At 40.7% G+C, this 19,487-nt stretch overlaps 1 protein-coding gene across 1 annotated transcript; it reads right to left on the reverse strand.

Annotated features, from left to right (window-relative positions):
* Window positions 1-1,786: 1,786 nt before the first annotated feature.
* LOC309567875 (nicotinamide N-methyltransferase-like) lies at window positions 1,787-19,476 on the reverse strand. The gene is made up of 3 exons (XM_082273383.1): window positions 19,101-19,476; window positions 9,380-9,587; window positions 1,787-2,480 (listed from the first exon to the last, which is right to left on the reverse strand). Exons 1-3 carry the CDS (start codon window positions 19,249-19,251, stop codon window positions 2,042-2,044), a joined length of 798 nt encoding a protein of 265 aa, XP_082129509.1. The 5' UTR covers window positions 19,252-19,476; the 3' UTR covers window positions 1,787-2,041.
* Window positions 19,477-19,487: the final 11 nt, after the last annotated feature.

The following is a 19,487-nucleotide window of genomic DNA, read 5'->3' on the forward strand; positions in this document are numbered from 1 at the left end:
ATCAGCTGAGCTACGGGAAAGAGAGGAGCAATCCTTCAATTTAGCTGGGCACCCCTCTAGGAAGCGCACAGTGCCTATTGGGAAATCTGGCCCTGGACTCAGGATTAACCAGCTCAAATGTAGAATCAGTGGGAACTGTTATTGTTCATTGGAATATTTGCTGAATGTTGGTTATAACAGGAACTGGTTATTGTTCAGTAGTGATGAGCCGAACACCCCCCCTAGGTACATTACACTGCAATAGAAACACACAGTACAGGGTAGAGGGACAGGGCTTCATGCTGGCTATATCGCCCTCATAGTAACGCCCATATTTTGAGCTTCAGCTGAGGTGAGACACTCTGTTGCCCCTGGAAGACATCCTGATAGACAAAATGTACGTAGTGCAGAGCTCAGCAGTGACGTTAGCACGTCCGCTCAAAGAGCTGACGGCTGTGCGATAAGCTCTTTTATATTCCTTTGCTTGTGAGTACCCATCAATTTGGTTAATAAATTGATTGTAGCTGTACTTCACTATGGGATTTCCTAGTTTCTTTCTGGCTATGTGTTAATGTGGCTAAGGCAAGCTTATCTGAAGCGATCCAGTGGCTTTGTGGGGCATGCCATTCTGAAGTGTGACAGGCTTAAGGCACATCCAACTGTGAGAGAGGGAGCTGGAGCCATCCATCCACTAAGGCGGGATCTATCATGTTAGACCTCTTGAGATGTGGGGTGTAAAGTTTTGGTAGGCTGCTTTATTTGTATAAGGTGGCTGGTGCACATTTAGTGTGAAAAGTTTGTATTTTGAGTTTTAATTTTCCACTGGACTCTAATTTGATAATAAATGATATAAAGATGTATGCACTCTTTATGAATTTATGATTTATGTGATAGCGCAAACACTATTTTTAAAAAAAATTGATGTTGGATACTTGATGTGTAAATATTTGCAGTCACAATTAATTCAGATATACTTTTTTTTTTTAAATATTTGTTGTTGCAATTAAATCTGCTATTGCACTGAAGTGGTTATTTTCTAGTGTGGGATACATTTTTATTTTAGTAAAACCAAAATATCTAGGAATTACTGCCTTCCTGGGCCCCTCAAGGATCAATAAGAAATTTACCTGAGATATAGTGCTATATAGAAACCAGGGAGGTTTAATATACATAAATAGCAGAAAAACAGTTATGAGTTGCTATTTATTGCTGACTGGCATCCCCACATTTCATAAATAATAACATCATTAAAATGATTCAGTACACATGTATAAAATTACTAAATCTATGTTTGTATATGTTTAACATGTTTTATATGTCATCATTTTTTAAGAAGAAAAAACAACCATTGGTCAGAATTCATCTGTACAGGTAAGATCAGATGATGATAACATTTTAAAAGTATTTATCTGTATGTACATGGAATAAATAAAGGGTGGCAATACTGGTAGAAAAGCACAGCATAAAAGATGTACATAACCAGTGAAATTTGTTGACATTTTTTATTATGTAATACCGATTTTTAACATTTATATTCAATATAAGTTAACATCTAATCTTTTAGAAATAGTACATGGGCTACTGTAGCATATCTTAAAGTCCTACTATATTAAGATCCATTTGTGTAAATATTTGGGGATGTGGATACTGTTAGATGTTGAACTGATATACCAAATCTATGAGTTAATGATATTCAGCATGAAACACACTAGAAACCTTGTTGCCACATATGTACCCCGTTTTAACAAAATAGGTTTGCATCTAATGCTGGCTCATGTCCACATATGTTGTTTGGTTGCTATATATTCCTCAGTGAGCTGTACGGACATCTAGCTGTGAATTGCGAGCAAGTGTAGGCCAAAATAGAGCGGTTTTAATGCTTTTCATCATTTTTTAAATCATACAGAATAAAAAATAAATTTTAATACATTTACACCTGTCAAAGCATTTAATTGATCTATGTTGTTTCCCTAACTTTGCTGATTATACCATACATTTGGAAAGCAACAGGTAAAATGACTAATTAGGACCTGGGTATATGTACTTCATAAGGTATTTTTCCCTATGAGTGTGGCTTACGGGCATGGATAAAGTAATAGCCATTCTCATCAGTCAAGTCCAACCTTAGCTTTTCTGTAACTTGAATGACCTTTAGTTTCAATATTTCATAGCCTGCCTCCCTATATGCCTTCTCAAGTTCTTCCTTAGTAATGGCCAGACAGAAGAATTTCTTTTGTCCAACATAGTAGTAGGAGCAGTTAAGCACACTCTGTATTACTACGTGACCCCCTGGTTTAATGAGGGCTTTAAGATTCCTCAAAGCATTGGTGAAAGATTCCACATCTTTGCAGGGTACTTCTAAACAGAGGCAACTAATCAGGCAATCAGCTTGTGGCATCTCTACTGGTTCATATGGGTTCTTCTTCAAGGCATCACATGTTAGAACTTTTGTCACTGTTCTCCTCAGTTTTTCTTCCTTCTTCTTACAGCTGTCACTGTCACTGTAAGAGATTAATATAGATTATTTTTTTCTCAGTGGTATTATTGCAAACATTTATTGCCAACATACCAAATCCTCCTCGTGTGATTAGTACAGAAGGTCCCAACACATCTATCTATAAAACATATCTAGTGTATGTAGCACTCTACCCTGAAGGGGTAGCTGAGAATATGCCCAGGTCTCCCTTACCAGTTCAGAGGTTACCATTGAGATTAGATTGACAAACACAGGCTCAGTCCAGCTGATGTCTTTTTATAAATTTATTTCAGTGCTTCGAACAGTAAAGAGGGGTGAGGGTGCAGGATACTCCAAAATGCCAAACAGATACAGAGGGAAAGTCTCTTATTTACAAATCCTCTAGCAACAGCTTTTGTTGGAGTTGGTGTTAGCCAGATAACTTGAGACTTTTTATGAGCAGTCTTAGTCCTTGTAACAATTTCTGGCATTCAACTCCTAAAGCACATGCACATCTGGAGTACTAAAGTTGTTTTAAATCCTCACATATACACAGTGACTGGCCACAGATGATACACAAAGATTAAATAAATCCTCCTACATAGATTTTACCTGTTTATCTGTGGTCATCTCTTCTCTACACCCCTTAAAAAGGGCAGAAAATGTTAAAATCTTTCTTCATCTGTCAGAAGCACAGAGGAGGGCATGGAGAGGCTGCAGTAACAGTGTGTGAGAGTTGATTGGAGGAAAGAAACACTTTCCCCTCCACACAGAAGAAGAACTGTGTTCTGAATAGACAAGCTGTCTACTAAGCTCCCCCCCCCAACACAAATGTATCTCATGTGTAGGGAAAACTTTATCTCATGTGTCGGGAAGTGACTCATGCTGATAACAGAGGAATAAAGCACCAGAGAGAAACGACACTTAGAGTTTTGGTGAGAGATAAGTACAGTAAACACTACAGAGTGTTTTTTTACAGTGTTTTGCTCAGATTCCATGACTGATGTTTACAACCACGTTAAGCAAAGGTCCTACTCACATGTCCAAGGACAGCTGTTCCCCCTCAGCTTCCATGCAACTCTCTTCTCTGATAAAGCGATCCCTCTCTAGGTCAGCTTCCACAAGTGCTTCTCTCCACATGCAGAGGCCTAACATCAGCTCTCCTGTACACAAGCTGCCACTCAGGGGAGAAAGACCCCCTGAACCGGATTCCCCAAACATTTATCTTCTCCCCTAGCCACCTTCTATGTGCCACTTCCCAGAGATTGGTCAGATAATTATTCATAGCTCCAGTGACTAACCCTCCTACTCTATCTCTGGAAGGTTCTTAAAGGAGCAGACAGGAATAATTAACCACGAGCTTAGGGAAACCTGGCCAGACCTAGAAAATAGATTGTGACTCCACTGAGTACAGCAAAGGCAAAACTAAGTTTGTCCTGATTAGGGCAGGGCGCTACATGTATATAGCCAAAACTATTTTTAGTGAATTTACCAACAGGAGGCTTGTGGTACCCGGTGGAGAATAAGACATGAACATGCATCTGTACCCCATAGAGGAAAGGTATATCATCCAAAAGCAATAAAATCATCTGTGCTTTTGGAGGGATATACATTGTTCTTAAAATATCTTAAGAAAAGTTATTCTGTCTTATAAAAAAAATAAAGTAAATAATTTTACGCCATTAGGGCTTCCCCTTTATTTTGGCTATACGGTACTGGTATGTTTTATAGACAGATCTATTGGGATGATCTGTAGCAGTCATGCATGCAGGGTTTGGTATGTTGGTTTTGAACTTTTGGTATTTTGTAGTTATTTCAATGCTTATTTTTCGGACGTAGAGTCCCCGCAAAGGTTCTTTTTGGCTAAAAACATTTATACAGTAAGCAAAGAAACAAACAAAAGATTTACTTGCATTGAGTGAGAAACACATGGATTTGATAAAATTATAATTCTTTATTACAAAAGTTTGGAAAACATCAGGCTTAAAAGCCATAAACACAATCATTGCACAGTATAGCAAGTTCAACTGCTGATCTACTGACCACCATGTAAATTAATTACAATGACTTTATTCTCTATCCAATATAATAGTAATTAGGGATGGGTGAATAGTTCGACCCGAGCATGAGTTCGGGTTGAACATTGGCTGTTCCCCTGTTCGACGAACACCCAAATTATTGCGGTGTTCAACTTTTTGCTCGTCCTGCCGAATAACAACAATGCACTGGGCTTCCACACAGTGCATTGGAAACCCTGATTGGCTGAAGCAATGAAAGCTTTGCCAATCAGGGCACAGAGCACTGTCAGAGCCAATGATTAGAGAAAGTATTGATGACTCTATCCAATCATGGCTCATTGCTCTTACTCCCGCCCCACACTATAAAAGTATTCTTTCAATACCTGCCATTTGTATACACTCAGCCCATTGACAAGAGCACATTAAGGCCACACAAAAGGGACACAATTCTGTTCCTCCTCTATTCTCATCTCAGTCTACCCCCGCTATACCTCATGACCTCTCAGCAGCCTCCACTGACAGGTATGATGGTATAGTGCAGGGTGTCCCAGGTCCTTGCAGCACACCTGCCAGTAGCACACCACCAGCTCTAGACTATAGCTGGCAAATTTCTGTGTCCCATCTGCTGCAGCGAAAAAAATATATAGTCACTGCCACCCACATGCACAGCATCTAATTGCAGGCTTCTCAAAGTTGCTGGCTTTACAACTTCTACCTTTCCGTCTGGTGGGTTTTGCACCTTCTGTGAATTTGAGAATGTGCTGTACTACAATGGCAGGTTTCCAGTCGGTATTTCTTTTCACGTAAGGCCATTAAAGCTTTGTACCATCACGTGGAAGGCAATGTTGTGGCATAGCTGGGCAAGGCAGTCAGCCACAAAGACCGCGTTACTGCTGACACGTGGTCCAGCAAGCATTGTCAGGGATGCTATATTTCCTTCACAGCACACTAGGCAGCTCTACTGGCAATTCAGAGGACAGAGCTCAGAGCTGCAGCTTGTTGTACCGCCATGTCTCCAAACAGCTAGCTGTGATGATGGGAGATTTGTCAGCTCTACCCCCTCCTCCTCCTCCTCTATGCCCCCCTCTGATGAATTGTCCTACAAACCACAAGTACCCCCTAAGCGTTCAAGGGGCTATTCAATGAGTCAGGCTTAAAGGTGCCATACAGTGCTTCAGTTGGTGTGTCTAGGGGACAGGAACCACACCAGAACAGAGATTCTTGCAGCTCTGCAGGGGCAGGTCCAGAGTTGGTTCATGCCATGCCAGCTGGTGCCAGGAATGGTGGTATGCGATAATGGCACAAATCTCCTGTCCACCCCTAGTTGACATATGTGCCATGCCTGGCACATGTCCTCAATTTGGTGGTCCAGCATTTCCTAAATATGTACCCAGGATTGGAAGATCTGCTAAAGCAGGCCAGAAGAGTCTGTACCCATTTCAGGTGGTCATACACAGCCAGTGCTTAGTTGGCTGAAATTCAGCTGGAATTCCACGTGCCCCTAAACCGCCTGATTAGTAACATGCCTACCATGTGGAACTCGACTTTGGCATTGCTGCAGCAGCTGAACATGCAGCAGAGGGCTGTCACGAGTACATGTGCGAGTATGGCATAACGACAGCCTCAGGCTGGCTCAGCTTTGTTTCCCACTCCAATGGCTGCTGATAAAGGATGCAGGCACTGCTCTGTCACCATTTGAGGAAGCCACAAGGATGGTGAGCCTTGATAATGCATTCATCATTGACACAATCACTGTTGTGTTCCTGCTGGAGCAGACTCTGCGTAGCATTATGGGCAGGGCACTTGAGGCAGAGCAGCGGGAGGAAGAGGAAGACTTCCTTTCCTCTCAATGTCTGCTTTTTGCAGACACCATTCTTCCTACGCACAACAGGAGAGGGAGGAGGAGGAGGATTTAGGCAGTTTTGGAGGCATTGAAGCAGAGGCAGACATATGTCAACCCACAACAGATGGTTTTCCATCCCAGAACCCTTGGAAGTAGTACGTGGCTGGTACGAGTCAGTTCCAGATTTTGTAATCCTCAGTGACCCTGAGGAGTCTGCTTCTCATTCCTACACAAATTTGCAGTGCATAAGCTCCCTCATGCTTCAAAGCCTGGCAAAAGTACCCAAATATACGTGGCATCAAGGAGAAGGATCGCTATTGGTTGGCAACCCTCCTTGACCACCGCTACAAGGGAAAGTCTCAGAACTGATCCCATCCCCACAGAGGGTGCAGAAGAATAAATCACTTGAGAACACTTTAAAGAGGAGTTTATCTAACGCTTTTCCTGACCTTGGTGGGTTACAGTTTCCTGAAAAATTTAGTTTTGCGCCTTGTTGGTAAAGAGAGGAGCAGTGGAGAAGGGGGCTGCCTATGTGATGCATTTCACAATTTTTTTAGTCCTCGCCACCCAGGGCTTTTATCAGGAGCATCTGCCCTGGGACATCTCATCAGCAGGGTCTGCATCATATGGTGGACGATTATCGAGGGGCAAAAAAGAGATGGAGAGCTTTCCAGTTGACGATCCACTGGATTACTGGGCCATGAAAATAGACCACTGGCCAGAACTTCGCCAGTATGCAATTGAGCTGCTGGGCTGTCTTGCATCCAGCATGCTTTCCGAATGGGCATTCACTGCTGCTGGAGGATTTGTTACTGATAATAGAACGCGTCTGTCCATAGGCTCTGTGGACCGTCTGACATTTATCAAAATTAATCAGTCCTGGATTACCAGCAGCTATGAAGCCCCTGATGTGGATGTCACTGATTAAGTGTTTTTGGGATGTGGAATCTCCTCAAGACTTCTAGGCTCCCTTGTGTTGTGGTGTTGATTTCATCTGGAAGAATTTTTTTGGTGTAGGTTTCATGGGCACAATTAACACCCAAAGACCAATTTTTCCACACCTTTTTGACAGGTGCATATCATTTAAATTTTTGACAGCAAGGCCAAGTTTTGCTTTCGTCAAGAGTACCTCTATAGAGTTACGTTGTTAAGGCACCACAGACAACCTAAAGATCTATTTTTCTGCACCTGGTACTTCTATCCAAAGTCTGTGAAAGAGACACCAGAATGTATCCAAAACATCTCTAATTGTGTTCCCAGTGCACTACATTGTGGCCGCCTCATACAGAATGTATCCTCAAGCCAATTTTTAAAAAAATAAAGAAAGCTTGCAGGGAAAATGTCATTTTTTTGGGCTTTATAAATGCTATTATTTCTGCAGCAGCTTCTATACACATTACAGATGTTCCACTTTACAGGTAGACTAAAGGGACCCCCCAGGCACTATATTAAAAGGATTTTTTTCACTTTAAGAATCAGTAAATCACTGCTCATTTAAAAATTTTACAAACTTTTTTTTCATTGATACATTTCCCCCAGGGCAGTACCTGGACCTCCATAACCATTGTATGCACAATTACTTGCATATAAGCCTTCAAAATGGGCAGTTCGAGTCCAATACACTTCAATAGGGTTTGCTATTCGGTTTCAAACTTTTGTGATGTTCGAAAGTTCTGGTGCGAACTGAATAGGGGGTCGTTTAGCCCATACACGGGGTCCGCGCTAGGTGCACAGTGGGACCCCATACCATTACTGGGAGTGAGGTACAGGTAATATGCTAGACAGGTGGAGAGGGCATTGGCTCTGTGTGTCCCTCCTAAATGCAAAAGTATGAGAGTTTAATAGAATTTGTTAATGTTTGTCATCTACCAGGTCGTGAGCATGGCTGAAGTAAAGGTACCCTACATGTGTGGTAGTAGCCCTGTACAAAGTACCTAGCGTAGCTCAGAACAACCCACCCCGGGGGAAGGCTCTCATGTGATAATTGCTTGCCACATGTTGGTAACAACTCATGCAATCCTTACATACAAAGAAACCAAAACAAATACGCTCAGAAATTAAGTTATGTGTAATAAAATGGAATGACATAGGGAAAAAAGTATTGAACACATGAAGAAAGGGAGTTGCAAAAAGGCATGGAAAGCTAAGACACCAGCTGAAATCTATTAGTAATTAGAAAGCAATCCTGCCCCCTGTCAGGGCAAATTAATATCAACTGGTTCAGTTTTAACTGATGGCCTATAAAAAGGTGTCTCATTTCCAAGGTGTCACACAAGAAACATCTCATGATGGGTAAAAGCAAAGAGCTCTCTCAAGTACTTCACAATGTTATTGTTGCAAAATATACTGATGGCATTGGTTGCAAAAAGTTTTCTAAACTTCTGAATGTTCCAGTGAGCACTGTTGGGGCTATAATCTGGAAGTGGAAAGAACACCATTTCACCATAGACTGGCCACAACCAGGAGCCCCTCGCAAGGTTTCTGACAGAGGAGTTAAAATAATTATTAAGAGTCGTTCAAGAGCCAAGAACCATTTGTGGAGAGCTTCAGAAAGACCTGGAATTAGCAGGTACAATTGTTTCAAAGAAATCAATAAGTAATGCACTCAACCGCCATGACCTGTATGCACGCTCACCACGCAAGACTCTATTGCTGAAGAAAAAGCATGTTGAAACTTGTTTAAATTTGCTGCACAACATTTAGACCAGCCTGTGAATCACTGGGAGAATATAGTATGATCGGATGAAACCAAAATGTAACTCTTTGGATGCCATAATAGACACCATGTTTGGAGGTCAAATGGCACTGCACATCACCTTAAAAACACCATACTAACAGTGAAGTTTGGAGGTGGAAACATCATGGTGTGGGGCAGTTTTTCAGCATACGGTACTGGCAAACTTCAAATCAGTGAGGGAAATATGAATGAAAAAATGAACTAAGTCATTCTTGATAAAAAATCTACTGACATATACATTTAGGTGCAGTAATTATGGTACAATACAAACAAATAAGTCAGAAAGAGGGACAGAACTTACACAGGTACAATATCTTGGGCAAACCTACCACTCACTTGTAACTTACCTATTACCTTCTAGCTCACACACAATCTTCACAATTGGAGTCCAGTTAAATGCATCGGGATCATTCCTCAGCCACTTCTCTATCTCTGCTCGGTTATTCTCTACAATGTCGGAAGCGATGATATTGTTGAAAGCTTCACAAGCAGAGAGAAGCTGATAAATTGTGGGTCCAGTTCCAAAGTCAATTAGTAGGTCTCCTTTAACACCACCTTAGGGGACAAAAAACAAACAGTGGATATTTCCTTTATAAGTGTAAATGAGACAAGACAAAATCTCATTTATTCTGATACTGTGTATAATAGATAAAATACGTGTATGTGTGTGTGGGTCAGTTTGGGCTTGTGTAGTAAACTTGGAATCTTAAATTATATGTAAACTCTTACCTTATGAAACAAATGAAAAGCAAAATGGTTGTGTATATCTTTAAAAAAACACATTCTAAATATTTTTCTTTTCTTTTTTTATAAGTGATTACATAGTCTCTCTACTCGGCTGCATAAGAGGCTTCAGAAATGCAATTTCTGAAAATGCAATGCGATATGTCTACCTGGAGGTATTCCCCCCCCCCCGAAACAAAATTTCCTGCTTGTGTGATTGGCTCACTGATTTTTCCAGAAGTCTGCACTAAGCTGCAAGTGGGATTTCAGGCATCCCCTGCAACACAAATGTCATTTTTGGTGCGATACTCCTAATAGGAACACGTCTAAAGGGATGCGGGCCCAGCAGCTTTCCTCATTAATGTCCTGCAGGTGTTGCAGCTGATTGATAATTATGAAACCACTCCCATTAGACTCACTCAGCACAGAGGCACAGAAGAACAAAAGTGATTTCTTCAGAATAACAAAAGGTAAGAATCTGCAACAAAGTTTGTTAAAATCCTTGCAATGTACAGAGATCACCCAGAGGAGAATGTTTTTGTTTTTTTTTTTCAACAAAAGTTGAGTTACGCTTTAAAAAACACTGACAGGTAGGCAGAGTTGTATAAAGTACTCGAAACCCATACTTGAGTAAAAGTACAAGTGCTCAATCAAAAAGTGACTTGAGTAGAAGTGGAAGTGCTCGATCAAAAAGTGACTTGAGTAGAAGTACTAAAGTATTCAACATTTTTTGTACTTACTAATTGCAAGTAGTTTTTTTTAAAATGTTGCTACTCAAGTACTGAAAGTAAAAGTACCAGTAGTTTTGAAAAAAAAATTGCTACTCAAGTACTGAAAGTAAAAGTACAAGTATTGTGTTATGTAGTTATTAAAGAAAGAAGTCAAAAGTTTGAACATCATATTGTTTTTTATTATTTCAAATGCAGCTTTTATTTATACATACAGTAGCATTTATTTTTCGTATGCGCTGATAATACACATGTTTTGAGCTTCATAAAACCTGCCATCTACTGTTCTGGCAGTGGTAATTTTTATAATAGTAACGAGTAACTATGCAGCACAAAAAAAAAATATCGGAGTAGAAGTATTGAAATCATCGAAAAAATGTAGTGAAGTAAAAGTGGAAGTAGGAGAAAAAAATTATACTCTAGGAAAGTACAAATACCGCCTTTCGGTAATTAAGTACAGTAGTGAAGTAGTTCTACTTAGTTACCATACATCTCTGCAGGTAGGCGTTTTCTATGTCAGAATTAGAATCAGCTTTATTGGCCTAGTCTGTACAGCATACAAAAGAGTTGTCTTCAGTTTAAAGTGACACTAAACAATATGCTTATTCTCCAAAATTAACCCATACACATCCACTACTTGATTGTTGTGTAATCTATATTTCATGGAATAGTTTCTTCATGTGTTTTTCAGTCTCCTTGTAACCTCCCTCGTGAGCACTTTCTTTGTAATACTTCCTTCCTTCTAAAAGACACTCACTGGGGTGAGGAAAAGCCAATACTACCTTCTGACCACCTAAAACACATCTATATTAAAGTGCTACTAAACCCACAACAGTAAAATAGGTCTGTATATGCAGTAAAGCATGCTTGTTATACTCACTGTGGAACCTAAGGGGTTAATTCTTTGCATTGTGTATAAAGGCTGTTTTATCGTGTCTCACGGATCCTCCTCTTCTTCCACTGTCTCCAAAAAATAACCTTAATTTAACAGAGGCAGGGAAAGGGCTGCACATGCTCAGTTTGGTGTGTATTGCTAAAGAGCTTCTTTGGGTTTTTTTTTTTTCTTGGGAGAGTGCATGTGATCAGCACAAGGCCAATCAGCACTGTCCAAACATGTACAGACAGAGGATCAGGGGAGAATGAAAACTCCTTCTACAAGCTTAACTAGGAACTGATACATGTCACAAGACTGCTATATAGTGCTGATGAGAAAGGTTTTTTTTATCAGTTTCTATTTACTAAAATGATTGCATTTCAATGTTCTGTGTGCTGTGGGAGACCAGATATAGTAAATGCAGGTTCTGGATTTAGTAACACTTTAAGTATACTGCATCTTATTATATCGCCACATCGCTCTGCATGCAATAAGGACTTACGTGGATTTCAAGTGTATGGTGAATTCAGCTATCTGACGACGACTGTCCATGGTGAGTATCTATGCTATATACAGGCCAGGCATAGGGATCTCAGGAAGGGATAGAAATTATCACAACAATTATATTCCTGGCATAGTATAGAGAGTACACATGGGAAATCAGGTGTTCATTAATGTGGTATCTTGGAAGAAAGAAACTGTTCTTAAAGCTAGCCATAGATGGATCGAAAATCAGCCGGTTCAGCAGGCACTGGATGAATTTAAATCCATCTGTGGCCATTACTGCTAAAGAGAAGTTGATCTCATAATCAGCTTCTCTTGAACATAAACGTTCAAAATTTTTCATTCAATCAGCACATGCAACCAATCGACTGCAGTGCTGATCAGTGTATTCTGACAGCGAAGGAGTCCTCACTTTAAGAATACAATAGAACAGCAGGGAGTATTTCCCCATCCATCTCCTTTGTGTTTGTGTTTTTTTGTGATCAGCCCAAAATAGTAATGGAAGTGCAAAAAACAGACTTGGTTATTTCAGTGTAAAATTGTATCATTGATCATGAGGCCGATTGAACAACCTGCGCAGATATAGGAAGTGCACCCTTTTGCCGATCTTTTTGTAAGGTTGTGTTAATGTTGAATGTTTTCTTCAGGTCCTTGGAATATATAAATCTGAATATCTCCACAGTTGACACAGAACTGTCAAGTATGGTGAGAGATGACACTGTGGGGGGCTTCTCCTGTAATCCACTATCATGGCCATGGTTTTGAGTGTGTTTAGCTTCAAGTTGGTACAACTGCACCATTGGGTCAGCAATTCTATTTTATGCCTTTATTCTGACTCTTCGCCATCTCAGGAGAGACCAATGATGGTTGTGTCATCTTTAGCAATTTCACAGAAGAATTCCTTAATGTGCATTTAATGGTAAAGACTCAGAGTGGTGGAGAGAGCATGAATCCTCGGGGAGAACCAGCACTGACTATCCGGGTGCTGGATATGATTTTTCCCAGCCTCGCCTGCTGCTTCCTGTCTGTCAGGAAATTGGTAATGCACTGGCATGTAGAGGTGGGCATAATAAGCTGGGTGAATTTGGGGTGGATAGTTATTGAGTTTACAGTGAAAAAGTGTTAAATGCCAAATTCAAAATCACAAACATGATCTGTGCCTACTTCCCCAGGGGAGTCAAGATGTTATAGGAAATAGTGTGGTTCTATATTGACAGTCTCTATAGGCAAACCATGTGTGTGTGTGTGGGGGGGGGGGGTGCATTAGGGGGCCTGCATCAGGTGGCTCAACACTAGTCTCGAAAATGACTTCACAAATCCTGCATTGATGCCTGCATAGATCAATGTCATTTTTCAGTAAAGTCTAAGTTTACTTAAAAATAAATAAACAAAACTTCAGCACATGGGATAATACTTGCCTTCAGTGTGATGTGTCCCTTGTGCTGCTGTGTCCTGACCAGAGTTGTATAAAGTATTTGAAACCCATACTTGAGTAAAAGTACTAGTGCTCGTTCAAAAAGTGACTTGAGTAGAAGTACTAAAGTATTCAACATTTTTTGTACTTAAGTATCGCAAGTAGTTTTTTTTAAAAATGTTGCTACTCAAGTACTGAAAGTAAAAGTACCAGTAGTTTTAAAAAAAAAAATGCTACTCAAGTACTAAAAGTTAAAGTACAAGTACTGTATTATGTAGTTATTAAAGAAAGAAGTCAAAAGTTTGAACATCATATTGTTTTTTATTATTTCAAATGCAGCATTTATACATACAGTAGCATTTATTTTCGTATGCGCTGATAATACACATGTTTTGAGCTTCATGAAACCTGCCATCGACTGTTCTGGCAGTGGTAATTTTTATAATAGTAACGAGTAACTATGCAGCACAAAAAAAAATATCGGAGTAGAAGTATTGAAATCATCGAAAAAATGTAGTGAAGTAAAAGTGGAAGTAGGAGAAAAAAATTCTACTCTAGGAAAGTACAGATACCGCCTTTCGGTACTTAAGTACAGTAGTGAAGTAGTTCTACTTAGTTACTATACATCTCTGGTCCTGACTTAGCAGAAATCTTTCTCCCACCCCAGCCTCTGTTACCTTCTGGTGCAGGGGGAGATAATAGAACTGAGTGGTGCCAGGAACTCATCAAGAGTGCCTGATTAAGCCCAACCTTTCCACTCAAGAACACCATTCATAGCAGATGTACCACAGCTTCTAAGAAAGAAACAAGATCTCTGAAAAGAGGGTGTGCACCTTTTTGTTTCAATATTTTTATTCAGTTCAACAAGTAGCTAACATGCCCTCGCTCCCCCCACATAGGGGATAGCATTGACAGTGGTAACAAAAATTATCTTGGGTGTGCACCTTGCAATCATCTGTTTGTCCTCTATTCATAGATCGTTCTTCATTTATAGAAACTGTATTACCGATTTCTATGAATGGCAGAGCTGGGTAGAAACGTCTCTTACAGCTGTTACAGCTTTTATTTCAATTAACCCCCATTGCAGCCGAAAGATTATGATGACAGGGGTGGAGACGCCTGATTGGTGAAAGACATAGATGAGGGGCAAAGCATAGAGTAGTGATTGACAGTAACTGCTCTCTGCTCAGAGCAGACTTAAGAACTGAGTGATCAGCAGTCACGTGATCGCTCAGTTCTCTGCATCGCAGCCAGTGAGGAGGGTGCCGGGGCAGTGTTGAGACACACAGAGCCAGGTTGGGACTGGAGCAAGCATGCACAAGTTTACCACAGCAAGGGGCTAGCTATGAGGGCAAACGGCAAGGTGGATAGGCCAGGAGCGCCAGCAGGGGATCTGAGAAGAGGAGGACCAGGGCTATTCTGTGCAAAACCAACTGCACAGAGCAGGTACAGTAAATATAATAGTAATATATATAATAGTAATAATAACATGCCTAGTGCTAATGAGAGCGGTCTCAGGGGGAAGGGAGCTAGGATTTTTGGGGCTATGGGGGTAGAGGCACTAGAATTTTTCAATAGTACACGTGATCTGTAGTTGCACTCCTGAGAGTTTGTCTTTTATTTAAATAGAGTAAATGCCCAACCCTCTTATCCGTATTGTTTGGTGGCTGTTAAGGGTGGGAGGACATATTAGAGTAGAATGCACCTAAGGCATTGTGGCGAGACCCGCTAAGTAGTGCAAGCCTGACTACATAAATCCAAAATAGTATAAATAGTAAGTGTGTACGTATCACACACATCAGACTGATACACATTTTGTAACTCAAGCCAGTCATACGTAAATATATATATATATATATATATATATATATATATATATATATATATATATATATATATATACAATATCTCACAAAAGTGAGAACACCCCTCACTTTTTTGTAAATATTTTATTATATCCTTTCTTGTGGCAACACTGAAGAAATTACACTTTGCTACAATGTAAAGTAGTGAGTGTTCAGCTTGTACAGTGTACATTTGCTGTCCCTTTAAAATAACATGTACAGTGTACATTTGCTGTCCCCTCAACACACAGCCATTAATGTCCAAAACGCCGGGAACAAAAGTGAGTACACCCTTAAGAGAAAATGTCCAAATTGGGCCCAAAGTGTCAATATTTTGTGTGGCCACCATTATTTTCCAGCACTGCCTTAACCCTCTTGGGCATGGAGTTCACCAGAGCTTTACAGGTTGCCACTGGAGTCCTCTTTCACTCCTCCATGATGACATCACAGAGGTGGTGGATGTTAGAGACCTTGTGCTCCTCCACCTTCCATTTGAGGATGCCCCACAGATGCTCAATAGGGTTTAGCTCTGGAGACATGCTTGGCTAGTCCATTACCTTTGCCCTCAGCTTCTTTAGCAAGGCAGTGGTCATCTTTGAGGTGTGTTTGGGGTCGTTATTATGTTACAATACTGCCCTGCAGCCCAGTCTCTGAAGGGAAGGGATCATGTTCTGCTTCAGTATGTGACAGTACATGTTGGCATTCATGGTCCTCTCAATGAACTGTAGCTCCCTAGTGCCAGGAGCACTCAGGGAGCCCCAGACCATGACACTCCCACCACTATGTTTGACTGTAGGCAAGACACACTTGTCTTTGTACTCCTCAAATGGTTGCCGCCACACACACTTGACACCATCTGAACCAAATAAGTTTACCTTGGTCTCATCAGACCACAGGACATGGTTCCAGTAATCCAAGTCCTTAGTCTGCTTGTCTTCAGCAATTTGTTTGCAGGCTTTCTTGTGCATCACCTTTAGAAGAGGCTTTCTTCTGGGACGACAGCCATGCAGACCAATTTTATGTAGTGTGCGGTGTATGGTCTGAGCAATGACAGACTGACCCCCCACCTCTTAACTTATGCAGCAATGCTGGCAGTACTCATACATTTATTTCCAAAAAGACAACTTCTGGATATGACGCTGAGTATGTGCACTCAACTTTTTTGGTCGACCATGGCGAACCCTGTTCTGAGTGGAACCTGTCCTGTTAAACCGCTGTATGGTCTTGGCCACCGTGCTGCAGCTCAGTTTCAGGGTTTTGGCAATCTTTTAATAGCCGAGGACATCTTTTTTTCAGATCCTCAGAGAGTTCTTAGCCATGAGGTGCCATGCTGAACTTCCAGTGACCAGTATGAGTGTGAGAGGAAAACACCAAATTTAACAAACCTGCTCCACATTCACACATGAGACCTTGTAACACTAACGAGTCACATGACACTGGGGAGGGAAAATGGCTAATTGGGCCCAATTTGGACATATTCACTTAGGGGTGTACTCACTTTTGTTACCAGCAGTTTAGACATTAATGGTTGTGTGTTGAGGTATTTTGAGGGGACAGCAAATTCACACGGTTATACAAGCTGCACACTAACTCCTTTACATTGTAGCAAAGTGGTGTCATTTCTTCAGTGTTGTCACATAAAAAGATATTAAAATATTTACAAAAATGTGAGGGTTTACTCACTTTTGTGAGATACTGTGTGTGTATATATATATATATATATATTATATTATATAACCTATCCCGTGTGCCTTTAGTGGATACCTGAAAATGTGTTTATTCAGGGAAGCCTATCCCACCTCCACTTAAGAATTGTACTTCTGCTACCTTCATCAGATCATCCCCCACAGCTTTTGTACCCCCTCCGCTCCCTTTAGATTGTAATCTCCAAAAGAATCCTTCTGTATTGAACTGTATTGTAATTTTACTACCTCCCTTTATATTGTAAAGTGCTGTGCCAACTGTTGATGCTATATAAAGTCTGCATAACAAAATGAACGTTTAGGGACCTGCTGCATTCTACTGTCTGTATGCAGCTGTTGCTTAATGTACACAGAGATTATTTATGTACATAATTTCCTGTCTCTTTGTCTGGGTCAGAAACCCCAGAAGCAGGAAATGGAGAGAAAGATGGAGAACTGAGCCACATGAACTTATGCACATAGGGGCTGCCACTGCTGCTGTATTTTCACTCAGACTAGAAGCAGACACTATTAGACAAGTATTCCTATGTTCTAATAGTTCTAAGGGAGGGGGCACTTGCTTGTCCCCTCCCTTTCCTGACCTAATAGGCTGCATGCCTGGATGGATAAGGGTCTCTTACGGATTTTGGGGGGGGTGCCATTTTTTTTTACATTTTGGCATGGGGGTTCCCCTCAAAAGGGCCTGGTATGGATTGGGGGGGAGCCACATATCATTTTTTAAATGTAATTTTTATTGCTACTGACAGCTGACGACTCATCGATTGTTAAGGTCCGGATGTTAAGGACGCGGTGGATACCCGTTTCCTCAAATATTGCATGCCAGGACCACTACTTATTTACTGCATGTATTTTTTTTTTCTTGTGAAATTACTTTCACTCTTGTTTTATGTGGTATTTAACCACTTGCCAACCAGCCGCCGCACTTATACTGTCGCAGGTCAGCTCTGTCCTGCGAAATGTCGTACCTGTACGTCATTTCGCATGACAGCTAGTAAGGGTGCCGCCAGGGATGCACACAAGCGCCGATTGGCCACAGGGGGAGCTGGGCACCCGCAATCACTCCCCATGGAGACAGAACAGTGGTCTGCTGATGTAAACATGGTACACCTCTGTTCTGTCAGTGATGAGCAGAGGGATCCTGTGTTCCTCCTATTTAAGAACACAGGTCTCTGTGTTCATCCAGCAAGTCCATCCACCACACAGTTATAAAGCACCCCCTAGGGACACATTTAACCCTTTGATCGCCCCTGGTGTTAACCCCTTCCCTGCCAGAGTCATTAGTACAGTAACAGTAAATATTTTTAACACTGATTACTGTAGTAATGTCACTGGTCCCCCCAAAAGTTTTAAAAATATCAGTTAGGTGTCCGATCTGTCCACCACAATGTTTCAGTCCCGCTAAAAATCACTGATCGCCGCCATTACTAGTAAATAAACAAATAAATAAAAATTACATAAAGCTTTCTCCTAGTTTGTACTTGTGTGAAAACCAATCAATATACACTTACTGGGATTTTTTTTACAAAAATTTGTAGCAGAATACTTATTGGCCTAAAATGATGAAAAAATTGATTTTAAAATTTTTTTTGTTTGGAATGTTTTATAGCAGAAAGTAAAAAATACTGTTGTTTTTTTTTCAGAATTGTAACTCATTTTTGTTTATAACGTAAAAAATAAAAATTCGCACAGGTGATGAAATACCACCAAAAGAAAGCTCTATTTGTGGGGAAAAAAAGGACATCAATTTTATTTGGGTACAACGTCGTACGACCACGCAATTGTCAGTTAAAGTAACACAGTGCCATATCACAAAAAATAGCCTGGTCATTAAGGGGGTAAAGCTTTCTGGGCCAGAAGCGGTTAAAGAGCGTTTTTGCTTAATGTGGTAAATACCGCATAAAGCAGTAATGAATTGACATTTTCAGGATTGCATGCTGTAGTTGGGAAAGCACCTAAATACCACACCTGATCTAGTTCTGTGAATGGATCCCAATATCCTGTTTGGGGGGGGGGGGGCTATTTGTAATAACCCCCCCCTAATAAAAAGTGGGCGACAAATGTAAAGATTGGAACAATATACAGGCATTATACACATAGATTAATGCTTGCAGGGATAATTATATCTCAAAAATACAATTAATTTCTCTAATTTCTAAAAATTGTAGAAAACAAAAACAACATGAATACATCAATCATGCCTCTGAGCTTTGACTACAGCATTTTGGTATCATGTTCTCTGCAGCAATAAAGCTCCTAAATAAATAAATAAATGGTTTACCTGAACTGAAAGTTTCATGAAAATTCTGCAATGCAAAATCAACCCATTCTTTAGTATATGTTTCTTCTTTGGGGTCATAGTATGTTTTGCAATAATCTAAAGGGCTAAACTCATCAACGTAGGTTTGAGATGATGTGTATGGAGTCTCCATGCTGATCTCCTCTCCAGGATAGTCAAAGTGGCTTGGTTCTATAAAGTGCAGGTGGACTGTCACTGAACGGTAAATAACATCCACTGTGATCAGTATGAAAGGTCTGATCAGGACAAACTTCCTTCTCAATTAAACTATGATATCTGCCCTGATCAAGTCGTCACTGACGGAATGCATTGGGAGGGAGCCAAGCAGTGTCTAACAGCATGGAGAGGACTTTGAGAGGTAGCCAGGAA

This window comes from Pelophylax lessonae, assembly GCF_965119305.1.
Source record: "Pelophylax lessonae genome assembly, chromosome: 12".
Taxonomy (NCBI): Eukaryota; Metazoa; Chordata; class Amphibia; order Anura; family Ranidae; genus Pelophylax; species Pelophylax lessonae.

Excerpts from the sequence above, each read along its gene's own strand:
- LOC309567875 (XM_082273383.1), bottom strand. The coding sequence starts at position 19,251 with ATGGAGACTCCATACACATCATCTCAAACCTACGTTGATGAGTTTAGC. Across the intron at positions 9,588-19,100 it reads TCATGAAACTTTCAGTTCAG|GTGGTGTTAAAGGAGACCTA; the intron begins GTAAACCATTTA and ends TTGTCCCCTAAG. Across the intron at positions 2,481-9,379 it reads TGTGAGCTAGAAGGTAATAG|TGACAGTGACAGCTGTAAGA; the intron begins GTAAGTTACAAG and ends AATCTCTTACAG.